The sequence below is a fragment of the Peromyscus eremicus genome, chromosome 2, assembly GCF_949786415.1.
Source record: "Peromyscus eremicus chromosome 2, PerEre_H2_v1, whole genome shotgun sequence".
NCBI classification, from domain to species: domain Eukaryota; kingdom Metazoa; phylum Chordata; class Mammalia; order Rodentia; family Cricetidae; genus Peromyscus; species Peromyscus eremicus.
In genome coordinates, this window is record NC_081417.1 from 152,730,257 (window position 1) to 152,743,281 (window position 13,025).

Below are 13,025 nucleotides of genomic sequence, written 5' to 3' on the forward strand. Positions count from 1 at the left end.
CATCAAATTCTACAGTTCAAGGTCAACACTCCCCCTCTCAGCTGTTCCCGACCTCTTTCCAGGATGGGCAATTGGTGGCCATTACCCATGTTGCCATGTGCCCATCTCCTCTGGGAACTCCTGGGGTACTCTGGTTGCTATCACAAATACCCATGACACCAGGCCGGACCAGCCCTGCTGCCCTGACCTAAACTGGTCCTAGCTGTGTGTACAAATGTGGGGTAGGGATGGGACAGGGGACCAACCTGATTGGAGCCAGGGTTGGGGACGTTGATAATCCCTGCTGCCTGCTTGGCCTGCAGGTAAGTGATGAAGGCAGCTTTGAGGGACTCCGTCTGGCTCACCACATCCTCCTGGTCACGACCACAGGGCAGAGCCAGCAGCAGACAGTAATCTGTTTCCACCTGCAGCAGAGGTGAATGGTTAGGGATCTCCTGACTGAACAGCATGTGTCCAAGTAGCTAGGCACCTCTAAGATGGCTGTGTCATACCACACTAACGTGTGTGTGCATATGCTCACTTCTAGACCAGAGGTCTTTCTCTACGCAAGTAGAGTTTATCCTTCATTGCCCACTTCAAGAGTTATCAACGCCAGGAGTTAAGCCACTGAGGCTACCTGTTCTTCCCTCCCTGTGAGTGGCATGCACATTTACCACGGCCCACAAGTCTTACTGTCATCCTCCGGGCAACCCCTTCCAACTGCGAGGCCTCTAGCCGCATCCTTTGGGCGATCCTCAGTGGGGGACCACCTTCAGAGAGAGGCAGGGACCGATGGGCCAGGACGTTGTTGCCGGAGACGAAGTGGAGCTGCACAGCAGCGGTGTCGTTCTTGAGGGCTAGCAGGCCCTGCCACACGATGGGGTACTTCTGCTTACCAGGAAACAAAGGAGAGATGGGGTCATGGCATGACCGGCATGACCCTGGAAGCAGCTCACTCGTCTGTATCAACTGGGAGGTTGGGGTACTCAGGACAGGACAAAGGGTGTCTTACCTTCAGAAGCTGGACCATATCCACAGGCCTCTGTGGAGTCAGGTGTGGAGAAGAATCTTGTTTGGGGGCTGGCTGGGCTTCAGTGTGAGGCAGAGCCAGTCCAGGTGAGGTGCTTGTGCCCGAGGCCATAGAGACAAACAGTGGCTGCTTCGGGGCAGCCTGAGAGGGAAGAGGATTTGGGAGGTCCGGCTTCATGGAGACTGACACAGGGGACGGGTGGGCCGGCTGGCCTGTTTCCACCGGCGCCTTCTGAACCTGCACATGGGGCTCAGGTGGCCTACTTGCAGGGACAGCTGAGAGACGAGGCTGCTCTACCCCTCCTGTCTGGGTCCCCTTCGCTTCTTGGGAGACCTGGGGCATCTTGCTACTCAGTGGCTGGGCAGGCTGGCCGAGTTGGGAGGGCTGGCAGGGTGGGGCAGGTGGTGCAGGCTGCGTGGACTGCGTAGACGGGGCAGACTGTGCAGGCTGCGTGGACTGCAAGGGCTCGCCTTCAGGAGGGCCCTAGAGTTGGGAAGGAAGATAAAGGGACAGTCAGGATGGGCTGCACAAAAGCCCTGGCTTCCAGACAAGAACTCAGTGGACCAGAGGGAGGCATCTTTGTCTCAGTCAGGCCACAGAGGAAATGTGAGCCAGGGAGCGAGCGGTCTCAGGGAAAAGGCCACCTAACCTGGCCCTTCTGACCCTGCAGGCAGGAGCCCTCACACAGAGTGTCTCCCCTATCCAAGAGCTGTGTATGATCTGAGCCACTCCTCACTGTGACTTTAGGAAGAGCATCCTTCCACCTCCAAGGCCTATCTAGCTTGTCTGTACCTTGCTGATGAGCTTTGCTGAAGGTCGGTTTTTTACATTTATTACTGTGTGGATGTGTGAGTGCACGATGGGACACACACACAAGTATGCTACTATGTGTGTCCACGTGAGGGTCAGAGGACAACTCTGGAGTCAGTTCTTATCTTCTACTTTTATGACGGTTCTGGGAACCAAACTTGGGTTGCCAGGCTCACACTTAAGCAAATGCATTCACCCACTGAACCAGCCTGATGGCCTGCCTATCTTTCTAGACCACAAAGCCCCCAAGAGCAAGCCCAAAAGGTAGGGAGGAAACGTGGCTTCCTCACCTGTGCAGAAGTCTTGGTCCTGGAGGGTAGGCTGACGGAGGAGGCGACAGGAAACTGGGTGTGTGTGAGCTGAGCTGGGGTATGGTAGGTACGGATGTCTCCATACCTATATTCTTGGAATAGTTCACCACTGGAGTGCACAATCTGCACCCCATGGGTTACAACCACAGGTGGGGTCAGAGGCAGCCCCTGAAGTTGGTTGCTGGGGGTGACTGTGAGGATACGGGCTTCACCATGAGGGGTAGGGGCAGGGGTAGGCACAGGGCCAGGGGCCGGGGCCGGAGCCGGGATTGCTTTGGCATCTGAAGTCTTAGTGGTTTCTTTCACCAGCTGCTGGGGTGCCTTGTTGGCTGGTGGTACCTTCACTACCCCCTCGGTGGCCCTAGGCTGTTCACTGACAGCAGTCACGTGTGGGTGCACCATGATCCTCACGTCTCGGGGCACAGTATACGGGTGCAGTCGGTACTCAGACTGCATGACCAGCACTTCTGACTGCACAGGGGCTGCAGCTCTGGCCACAGGGAGGTGATAGTGAACTTCTTCCTCAGGAGGGTGCTGGGTGGCCAGAGCAGGTACACCAGCTGTCGTAGGCTGGGGTGTGCCCACATGCTGTGGGGCCCTTGCCTCTATCTGCTGGGGCTGCAGAGGGGCCCGAGGAGAGTGCAGAGTCTCTGGCCGGATGCTGTAGGTGATGCTGGGCAAAGTGGGTGTGTTCATTCTCACCTCACCTTGTGAAAGGTGACCAAGGGACACAGTCTGAGTGATGCTGTGGGGCGGCATGATGACAGATTGCTCTGGGTGGATACTGGAGATGAACTGGGGGACTGGAATGCCTGCAGCTAGCATGACGGTGGCATTGGTGGAAAGTGCTGTGGATGTGGTGCTGCTGGGATGGCACGCCCTTGGGAACGGGCCTGGGGTAGGCCCCGTAGGTCGAGGAGTATGTGTATCTGGTTTGGGGGCTGCCAAGTGGGAGATGGTTCGATCTACCGGGGTGCTGGGTCCTGAAGGAACATGGTTCACTTCCGTAGGCAGTTTGCTGGGCAGGGCAGGAGGGTGGTGGGGAGTGAGGGTGGGCCCCAAGTTAGCCGGCTGAAGGACCTTGGTCTCTATTTTCAGAGTGACAGGGTCAGCAAGTTTCTTGTTAGTGGTGACTATGCTTGGGGTGAGAACAAGCTGGTTGTGAACCAGCACTGGGGGTGTGTTGATGCCCTGGGTGAGAACCTTCACTGTGCCACCTTGGGTGACAGGCGTGGACACTGAGAGGTGAATGGGCTCAGGCTTTTCCAAGGATGGACGGTCCGTCTTCACAGAGGAGATCACGGGAGAGGCATTGTATGTCTGAGCAGTCAGTACCAGAGTGGAATGGGTGGCCACATTTGCAAAAGCTGAAGGGGTCTGAGGGCCTTTGGGTGCGGACTGGGATGGGGTGACAGAATCTGGTTTCACCTGGGACTTTGATACTGACTGCTGAAACTCAATGTCCATTGCACTGGCTGGGGGGATCTGACTGATCTTGGCACTGATCCGCTGTGGGCCTTCCGTCTTCTGTCCCGAGTAGCTCAGAAGCACCACTCCTTCTGAAGTATTCACGCGCAGCCCCGCACCCGAGCCTGTCTCTGTGGGGCGGTCATCAATCACTGACATGGACCCAGGGTGGAAGCGACTGTTCTCATTGCTGCTCGACCTCTGCTTGCCCTTTGCTGATGGCACCGTCACGGCACCGGTCCCCGCTGCTGCAGCTGTTGTGGCAGTCCCACCACAAGCAGCAGTCACTGCCCCTGCAGCGGCAGCATTCACGGTGCCCGGGGCAGCGTTCACTGTGCCCACGGTGGCACTCACCGGAGTGGTCAGGACATTCACAGGTCCAGTAAGGACATTCACAGGCCCCTTGAGGAGATTCACAGGCCCAGCGGGGGTGCTCACTAAACCTTTCAGTGTGGCCACTGAGCCCTTCACAGGACCCTTTAAGGCATTCACTGGGACCAGAGAGACATTCACCAGGCCAGTCAGGGCACTCACCAGGCCAGTCAGGGTCTGAGGAGCCGGTTTTGCCAACGTTATCTTCTGTGAATTCTCCAGGTCAATGCTGACAGGCATCCGGCTAATAACGGATGTGATTTTAGGGGCAATGACTGGGGCCACCTTCTCTTTGTCAGCTGCTACCGAGACCTCCGAGGGTTGTGGGTCAGAAGCACTGGATACTGGAGTGGCTGACTTTTCCTCTAAGGGAAGATGTCTGGGTTCACCTGGAGGGACCGGGACCTCGTCCAGACAAGGAGCAGCACTCACGGGCTCTGCGATGGCTGTGGTGACGCTTGTGGAGGTAACGCCGGTGGCAGATACATATTTGGGGTCCATGAGGATCTTCCTCAGTGTACTGGAGCTGGTGTCCACGTCAGAGGCCTTTGTGTCTGGGGGAAGAGCTGGAGCTGGTGTAGACTGAGCCTGAGGCTCTTCCTGTCTTGTGATCCACTCTGTCACCTTAGTAGGGGGACTCTGATGTGGGACTCCCCCAGGAATGACAGGGGGTGGGAGCTTTGCTATTGTCACTAAAGGAATTGTGGGTGGAGGTATACACGAGTCACTGGGTGGGGTCACTGGATCACTTTCAATGATTGAATGCACCTTGAATCTGGCCTGGGGCTCATCATCCACTAGTGACGAGGGCTGGGAAAGAGGTGGGAGGTCAGGGGGTGCAGGCGCCTTGCATGGAGTCTTTTCTTCAATGCTGCTTTCCTGACACAGGCTCTCAGCAGGGGGCGTCTTGCTTGGGTCAGAAGTGCATTCCTGAGGAGGAGTGGATAGAGGTTTCTCACTCTGCTTTTCTTCCTGGGGAGCTTCTGGGGGTGCTGCTGTTGCCTCATTGGCAGCGGGGCTCTTGCTTTGAGCCTGCTCAGCCTCAGAGACACGAGTCTCTGTGACGGGGACCACTTTCTTGTTTGTGTTCCTTTTCCGGCGTGATCGTGTCTTCTGACGCCCTTTGTCTTTCCGGGGAGGAGTGACTTCCACTTTAGAGCCCTTGGCTTCCTGTACAGAGTCACTGCTGTTCCCTCTGGTGTCCCTGGGGTCTGCAGAACCCGCTGAGGGCTCCGAGGCACCGAGCTGTGAGCTAGGAGACTCTGGAGCAGCATCTGCCTCAGGGACTCCAGACGGGGCCTCAGGGGGCCCCCGCTCCACTCTGTCTTGCAGATGCGTCTGAGATCCTGGGGGTAAGGAGGGAGACGTGGACAGGTTTTCGGGTTCTCCAGAACTGTCGCTGATGATGGAGCCAATGGCCGCAGCCAGTTCAGTCTCGTTTGCCTGGTGTGCAGGCTTGTGGCCATCCTCCGTGGCATGGCCTGCAGATGTCCCTGGGGCTGCTCCCTTGTCAGCTGCACTGCTGGAGGGCTCAGTGAGCTTTGCAATGTTCTCCACAGCCTGCTCCAGCTCCGTCTGCTTGGCTAACTGTGTGGCTTCTGGGGACACCGTAGAGGCAGACACATCTTCCTTCTCTGCTTCCTTTTTAGGGTCAACTGGCTCATTTCTCAGCTGAGATGAGGAGCCACTTTCCTTTGGGGGGCTCTCATTCTTCTCAGGAGAGACTGCCACAAGGTCAGCTTCCTTGTCCCCGGTCTGCCCTGCAGCCCTGGTGGCCATGTCCAGGGTTCTCAGATGTGCAGCTCTGTCCACTGCTGACCTGGTGTTCCGAGCACGTCCTCGCTTGGACTTGGTGGTTTTCTCAGGTGGTTTTTTCTCCACTGTCGCAGCTGGGAAGGTGTCGGGTCCATTTCTGTCTGCGCTGGTGTCCTTCCTGTCACGCTTAGGCTCACTTGCCGCTTCTTTATCACCCCTGGACTTAGCGTTACTTTCCCTCGTGTTCACCGGGGCACTGCCCTCAGCAGCAGCCTCTGCTTTGGGCTCATTTCTCCCCCTTTTCCCGTAGGGCCCACCAGCGCCTGCTGACTTCTGAGACCTTGGAGACCTCCACCCTTCAGCTGGCTTGGGTGTTTCTGCTGGCTCTTTCGCCTCATGTTCTTCACCCTCCTCAGCACGCCGACGTGTTTTAGGAGGCCTTCCCCTCCGAGGGGTGGTGGGAGGTGCCACAGCCTCCTGCAGCTCCCGCTCCAATCTCTTCCTGGTCACTCTAGGCTGCTCAGCAGGCTCTTTAGCTGGAGATCGGCGGCTTTCGTGGTCACCCATGGTGGCATAAACGCTCCTGACATTCCGGCGCCTGGTTCGGCTGAGAGGCAGGCTTGGCTCAGGGAGCTCGGGGTCCCCCCCAGAGTTTTTAGATGCAGTCCTTGTAATCTTCTCAGCCTCCATCTTCAGTTCTAACAGCTTCTGTGACTCTCCACGAGGAGAGCTGGAGCGCTTCAGCTTTTCCCGGTCTATCCTCTCACTCTTCCTGGTGACGGGCTTCTCCACGACACTCGCGGCAGCTGCCTGGACTGGTGTCTTGGAACGCTTGGTTTTGTACGTCTTCCTTTCTTTTGCAGCGACTGGAGGACTGGCCTGTACCTCTTCAGACGCTGGGGGCTGAACTTCAGGCATGACCTCAGCTTTCTGAGTGGCACTGGGCTCAATGCTTGGAGCTGCATCTGGCTTCTCCACTTTTGGCTCTTCAGCTTCCTCAGACTTCTGAGTTGGTTTTGAAAGTGGCTGGGGACTGCTGGGTTTTGGATCTACATTGCTTTCCACCTTGGAAACTGCAGTCCCGGGAGTCAGAGGCTCGGCACCCGAACATGGGATGCCGTCCGTAGTTGAGCTTTCTTGAGTAGCCGAAGGCGCCACAGCAGTACTCTCACTGGCACCCCCTCCTGGGGCTAAGTCTACCTGCTTGGGCTTTTCCACAGGGACAGGAACTGACTCAGAGACCAACTTTGCCTCTTCCAAGACCGGGGCTGGCTCCACAGGCTTCTCTCCTGCCAGTGAAGGGGCCTCTGCTGTTTTCTCAGCCTTCTCTGGTGCCGATGCTGCTGGGTCTGGTGTCACGGGGGTGACCACAGAAAGCCCAACTGAAACAGGGGCTTTCGGCTCCAGCTCTTTCGTTTCCGGGGCAGGTTCCGGAGTCTTGGGAATACTCTCTGGGTCCTCCTGTTTCTCAGTCTCCTTGGGCTTCTGGTCCTTCTCCTTTTCCTTCTGTTGCATCCGTGTGAGCTCCATGAATCGGCTGTGGAACAGGACCACCGGCTCCTGGACCGAGTCACTTGTGCTGCCGGCCCCGTCGGACGCCTGTCTGCTGTATAGCTTCCCGGGAGGGAAGTCAGCCTCCTCTCCCTTCCTCTCAAGATGCTGCAGCCGCTTAGAATCCTGTTCAAAGATGGAGCTATGCAAAAACCGAGAGGCAAACAGCTCCTGCCTCTCCTGCTCCTCTTCCCTGTGGTCCTCCTTCTTATCGTCCATTTTGCCCTCGGAGTCAGTCCTGATTTTCTTCTTTTTCATGTACCAGGAGGGAATAGGTCTTGGGGCAGAGTCAACTTTTTCTTTATCTTTGTGGTTTCGAAAATTAGCAAACCGGGAGTCCCAGTCAAGAAAAGACCAGTTCTCTTCACGGGATGAAGAGAGAGACTTAGCTCTTTCAAGCAAAGCTTTAGTGTCTGGTGTGATTGTCTTATCCAGAGCAAAAGAATAAAATTTATTTCTTTCCAAAGAACCAGAGAGTCTTTCTTCTCGCTCACGTGCTTTGTCATCTCTGTCCCTCAATAAAAAAGACAGCCGAGGGCTGTCATACAAGGTGGAGGCCCTGGGTGACTGGGATTTGTGCTCAGCATCCTCATCAGAGTCAGAGGGCACCTCACCAGGTTCCAGATCACGTACAGACCTCTTTCGTAAACTGTCTCTCTTAATTATGCTGTTTGGAAAACTCACATCAAACCTGCTGGGGTCCTGTTTCATCTGAGGGTCCCAACGATTTGGTTCATCTTCAGAATTCAAGACAGACAGCTTTATTTTGGCCATGTCTGCCACGTGCTCTCTCTTACTAGAATCATAAGGATTGAATTTTAAGGGGTCTTCTCTCACTGCTACATTAGAATAGGGGAGACCTTTTTCATCCACTTTAGGAGACCCTTTGACTGACATTAGCCTAGGGGAACCCAGGGTGTCATCGTCTTCATGGAAGGCGCCATGGCGGACACTGGGGGAGCAGCTGGTCCTTTCAGAGTCCTCGCTGATTTGGCGGGAACTTCTGTAATTTCTCTCTCTCTTGGTACAGATATCAAAATCAACATGATCCATCCTTTTCTTTTTGCTGGGGGGTGAGTCGTCAGTAACATCCTGAGGGGGCTTGCCTACCTCATGAACAAGGCTACGTCTTTCATATTCATCTACATCTTTTTTAGGACTGCCAAACTTCTCAGACTTGGCTATTTCCATCTCCATCTGCTGTTTTCTGCGACTCTGTTCCATCTGTTTGCGGTAACTCTGTGTGTGATCAATGTCAATGCCAAGTTTTTCTTCAGCATTTACTGCATGTGGCTTCTCCTGGCCTGCTTTATGCTCTCCTGGTTCATCACGAAGACGGCAGTAGTTTTTCCTGACTTCCTCTTTCTCAGGCCCTTGATTATCTAGGACCTGCAGCTGTTTGGGCTGAGGTTTTGAGGAGATGGCTTTTTTGGGCTGGGCTTCTTGATTTTCCACAGATCCGTGTATTGGATCTCCCAGGCCTGTGTGTACATCTGAGCTGGGCCTCGAGCCAGACCCTGAGGAGACAGCAGCAGGCTCCTGGCAGTCTTTGGGGCTGGGAGCCGAATTCAGTCTATCCAGCTTAGTTTTTTTTGATTCCCTTTTAAGGATTTCTTTTCTCACAGGCTTTCTTTCAGGCTCTCCTTCCCTCGGCAGAACAGCATCTCTCGACACATCAGGCTGCTTCTTGAGAAGCACTCGAGTGTCCTCTGTCTCGGGGCTGCTTTTCTTGACTTCTGGTTTCTGCTTTTCTGCTTTCAAGCTGGAATCTGCAAAGCGCCTTTTCCTCGCTTCTAGCTTCTCGAGGTCCAGAGCACTCAGGCCCTCAGGCGTCTGCTCCGGTTTGAGGTGCTTCCTGAGTTTAGGCCTGCCTTCCTTATCCCCGACTTCTGCGTGGCTGGAAAGGGCCTTTTCCCTCGGGGCTTTCCCTCTAGCAGACTCCACTGTAGACGAGTCTGACTTGGCAGGTTCCATCTGAGAGGCCTGGGACTTCTGACCCGGGGCTGAAGGCTTAACAGTGTCGTGATCAAACCTGGCTTTGAGCTTTTCCGACGGAGGGTGCTCAATAACCTTCCCCTCCTTTTCTTTCACGCGAGTCAAAACGACACAAGGCACGAGCTCCAGGCGGTTCTTGGCTGGCCCATCCTTGTCCGCTTTCCCTCTGCTCAGTTTGGTGTTACTGCGTGTCTTCTCAGGGCTCTGCTCACCGTCATTTTCTTGTTCTGTTTCGGAAGACTGAGAACTAGGGGAATGACCTTTTCCTTTCCGTCTCTGCCTGTCAGGTTTGTCCTTTTCTACTTTTTCCTTCCGAATTATTCGTCTCTCCCTCTCCACTCTCTCAGGATCAAAAGTCCGTTCTTTCTCTGTCTTTTCGATTTTTGTATAGCGCTCCAACCGAACCTTCTCCAGTTTATCGTACCGTGGAGGGGACACTGAGCTGCAGCTCCCACTTCGCTCTGAGGACCGGCGGTACAGCCTCCTCTCAGAGTCACTTGGCAGTCTCTCGGAATGTGCAGGAGACACCCCAGGACTCTGTGGACGACGCAAGTGCACGGGACTCTGACTTCGCTCAATGGGCCTTCTCTCATGGTCCCGGTCCCGGTCCGACTCAAACCTCTCCCTTTCTCGCTCCCGTTCTCTCTGCCTGTAGCTGTATTCCCGAATATCTTGTTCGTATGGATCACTCCTATATTCTCTGTATTCTCGAGGGTCATCATAGTATCGGGACTCATAATACTCTCCTTGGTATGTTTCCCACTCAGAATAAAAGTCTCTCCCTCGAGCTGGATAGTCCCTCCTGGAGTCCTCAGGGTAGGTGCCTGGAGTCCGGACACTTTCATAGTAGGTCCGATCTTGGCTGTAGTCATAGGGTCCTCTTCGTTCCTCTCTGCCAAACATCAGAAAGACTATGTTAGCGCAGAAGACAGAAGTCTTCTCAACACTTGCAGTCCCACCTCCATAATCCCAGCACTCAAAGGGTGGAGGCAGGAGGACAGCTCATGAGACCTGGCTTCAACTGCACAAGTTCAAGGCCAGTCTGAGGTACACAGTGAAACCACTTTACACAGATCTCTGGGCTCCTCTAGCATTCCTGGGAAACACAGTGAATCCACCTTACACAGATCTCTGGGCTCCTCTAGCATTCCTGGGGTACACATGAACCACCTTACACAGATCTCTGGGCTCCTCTAGCATTCCTGGAGTACACAGTGAATCCACCTTACACAGATCTCTGGGCTCCTCTAGTATTCCTTAGTCACTTGTTCAACAGCAGGTCTTTGGCAGCAGCTCTTAAGCCAGAAACAGCTCTGAGGACTAAAAGCTGACGGCCTAAATAAAATTCAAATGTAAAACACTAAGTGTTTACCTGGAGCCCTGGCCTGGAATCTCTCTGTAGATCAGGCTGGCTTCCAACTCACAGTGATCTCCTGCTTCTGCCTCTGGAGTGCTGGGATTAATGTGTGTACAACCATGCATACCCAGCACTTTCAGTTATAACAGAAACACAATAATCTCAAATAAATGACAAATATTTAAGGAGACCCACTGCTACGTACCCTGATTCCACTGTGCTGTACCGTAGGCATGTATTGTTTAGACTGTCACATTGTACCCAGTAAACATATGTAATTATATCAATTTCTTAAAAAGAATTTTTCAAATGTTTAAATCTCAGGGCTGGAGAGATGTCTTAGAAGTTAAGCTCACTTATTATTCTTGCAAAGGACCCATGTTTAATTCCCAAAACCCCCATGATGGCTCACAGCCTTCCATAACTCCAGTTCCAGGGGAACGGATACCCTCTGACCTCCTTGGGTACCAGACACACTTGGCGCTCATACACACATGCAGGCAAAACATTCACACATAAAGTAAGTAAATCTTTAAAAAGCATTATATCTGGGCATGATGGCACCTGCCTTTAATCCTGGCACTTGGGAGGCAGAGGCAGGGAGCTCTCCAGGTGTTAAGGGCTAGCCTGCTCTACAGAGAAAGCTCCAGGTCAGTTGAGATTATAGTGAGATTCTGTCTCAGAAAACCAAAAAGAAAATAAATAAATGAATGAATGAATGAATGAATGAATGAACGAACGAACGAATGAACAAACAAACAAACGTTTTTAGGGGTTTGAGTATTGGGGGCAGTGATGGTGCACACCTTTAATCCTAGCACTTGGGAGGCAGAAGCAGGTAGATCTCTGTGACCTCAAGGCCAGCCTGGTCTACAGAAGGGGTTCTAGACTAGCCCAGGCTACACAAAGAAAATACTACCCTAAGTACTACCGACAACCATCCAATAATCAATCAATCAATCAATCAATCAACTGTGTTCTAGATAAAAGGCCAATCTTGGTAGGCTGTTCTGTCTTGGGTGGGTGAGGTATATTCATTCTAACAAGTACTGTCACCAACTGCACAGGCTTGGTTCTGAGGCCCAGTTTCTGCAGCTCTTACATCACTTTTTGGCTCATTGCAACATAGTAATAGTTGTTAAAACAATGATCTTTGGCCGGATGTGGTAGTGCACATCTTTGATCCTAGCTCAAGAGGCAGAGGAAGGCAGGTCCTTGAATCTGAAGCCAGCCTTGTTCTACACAGGAAGTTCCAGACTAGTAATGACTACAAATAAAACACTCCCCCCCCCAAAAAAAAAAATCACTAGGCACAGAACTAGAGTAATTTTAATATATAAGGCAAGAAAGTATTTCCCTCTGTGAAGGTGAACCCATTATATACTATCCAATAGAAAGAAAACAAGACACTCACCTAAATAGCTTACTACTTTGCTGAGCTTATTAACAGTAGGCTTGAGTCACATCTTTGTTTTGTTTTGTTTGTTTGTTTTTGGTTTTAGTTTATGCTATTCACAGTTGTAGATAGAACCTTTGAGTCTTGCACATGTTAAAAATGCATTCTGCTGAGCAGTGGAGGTGTACATCTTTAATTCCAAGATGTAGAGGCAGGCGGATCTCTGTGAGTTTGAGGCCAGCCTGGTCTACAGAGTGAGTTCCAGGACAGCCAAGAATACACAGAGAAACCTGTCTCGAAAAACAAAACAAACAAACAAGAATGCATTCTACTACACTGCATCACATGCCACCATGCCACGAGTCGTGTGTTTGTTCTTGAGACAGGGCCTAGCTACTCTGTAGCTCACGCTAGTTTTGAACACAGAATCGATCCTCTAGGCTCAGACTCTTCAATACAAGGATTACAAGTGTAAGTCACCAAATCGAATTCATGATAAACAATAAATCCTATTTTCAAAACCTAGTATCATGCTGGACGTAGTGGCACATACCTTTTGCTCTGATACCAGCACTTAGGAGGCCAAGGCAGGTGGATCTATGAGCTCAAGGCCAGCCTGGCCTACATAGTGAGGTCCAAGCCAGCCAAGGTTACATGGTAAGACAGGGTCTCAAAAAAACAATACCCTCCACAAAACAACAACAACAACAACAAAAAAAAAACTCCCTAGTATCAAGACATGTTTTAAGCGAACCGGGGATAGGTAGGGTAGAGTGTAGTGGTAAAATGTCCACGGTTCGCACAATGCTCTGTGTTTGATTCTGAGCCTAACACAACAGAGCAGAAAACTAAAATTAGATCTGAAAACATGGATGGTAAAGTGCTTGTCAAGTACCTACAAGCCTGAGGACCTCAATTCAATTCCCAACACCCACCTAAAAAGTTGGGGGTAGCATGCTTAGAATTCCAGCACTGGGAATATGGAGACAGGAGGAGCAAGTG

General features: G+C 52.6%; 1 protein-coding gene across 1 annotated transcript in view; it reads right to left on the reverse strand.

The window, feature by feature from the left end:
* Positions 1–13,025, reverse strand: part of Spen (spen family transcriptional repressor) — an 81,045-nt gene that overhangs the window by 1,204 nt on the left and 66,816 nt on the right. The window contains exons 11-14 of the mRNA XM_059255324.1: positions 2,110–10,162; positions 992–1,492; positions 673–867; positions 246–404 (exon numbers count right to left, since the gene is read on the reverse strand). Coding sequence (XP_059111307.1) covers positions 246–404; positions 673–867; positions 992–1,492; positions 2,110–10,162 — 8,908 coding nt within the window. The remainder of the gene's footprint in view (positions 1–245; positions 405–672; positions 868–991; positions 1,493–2,109; positions 10,163–13,025) is intronic.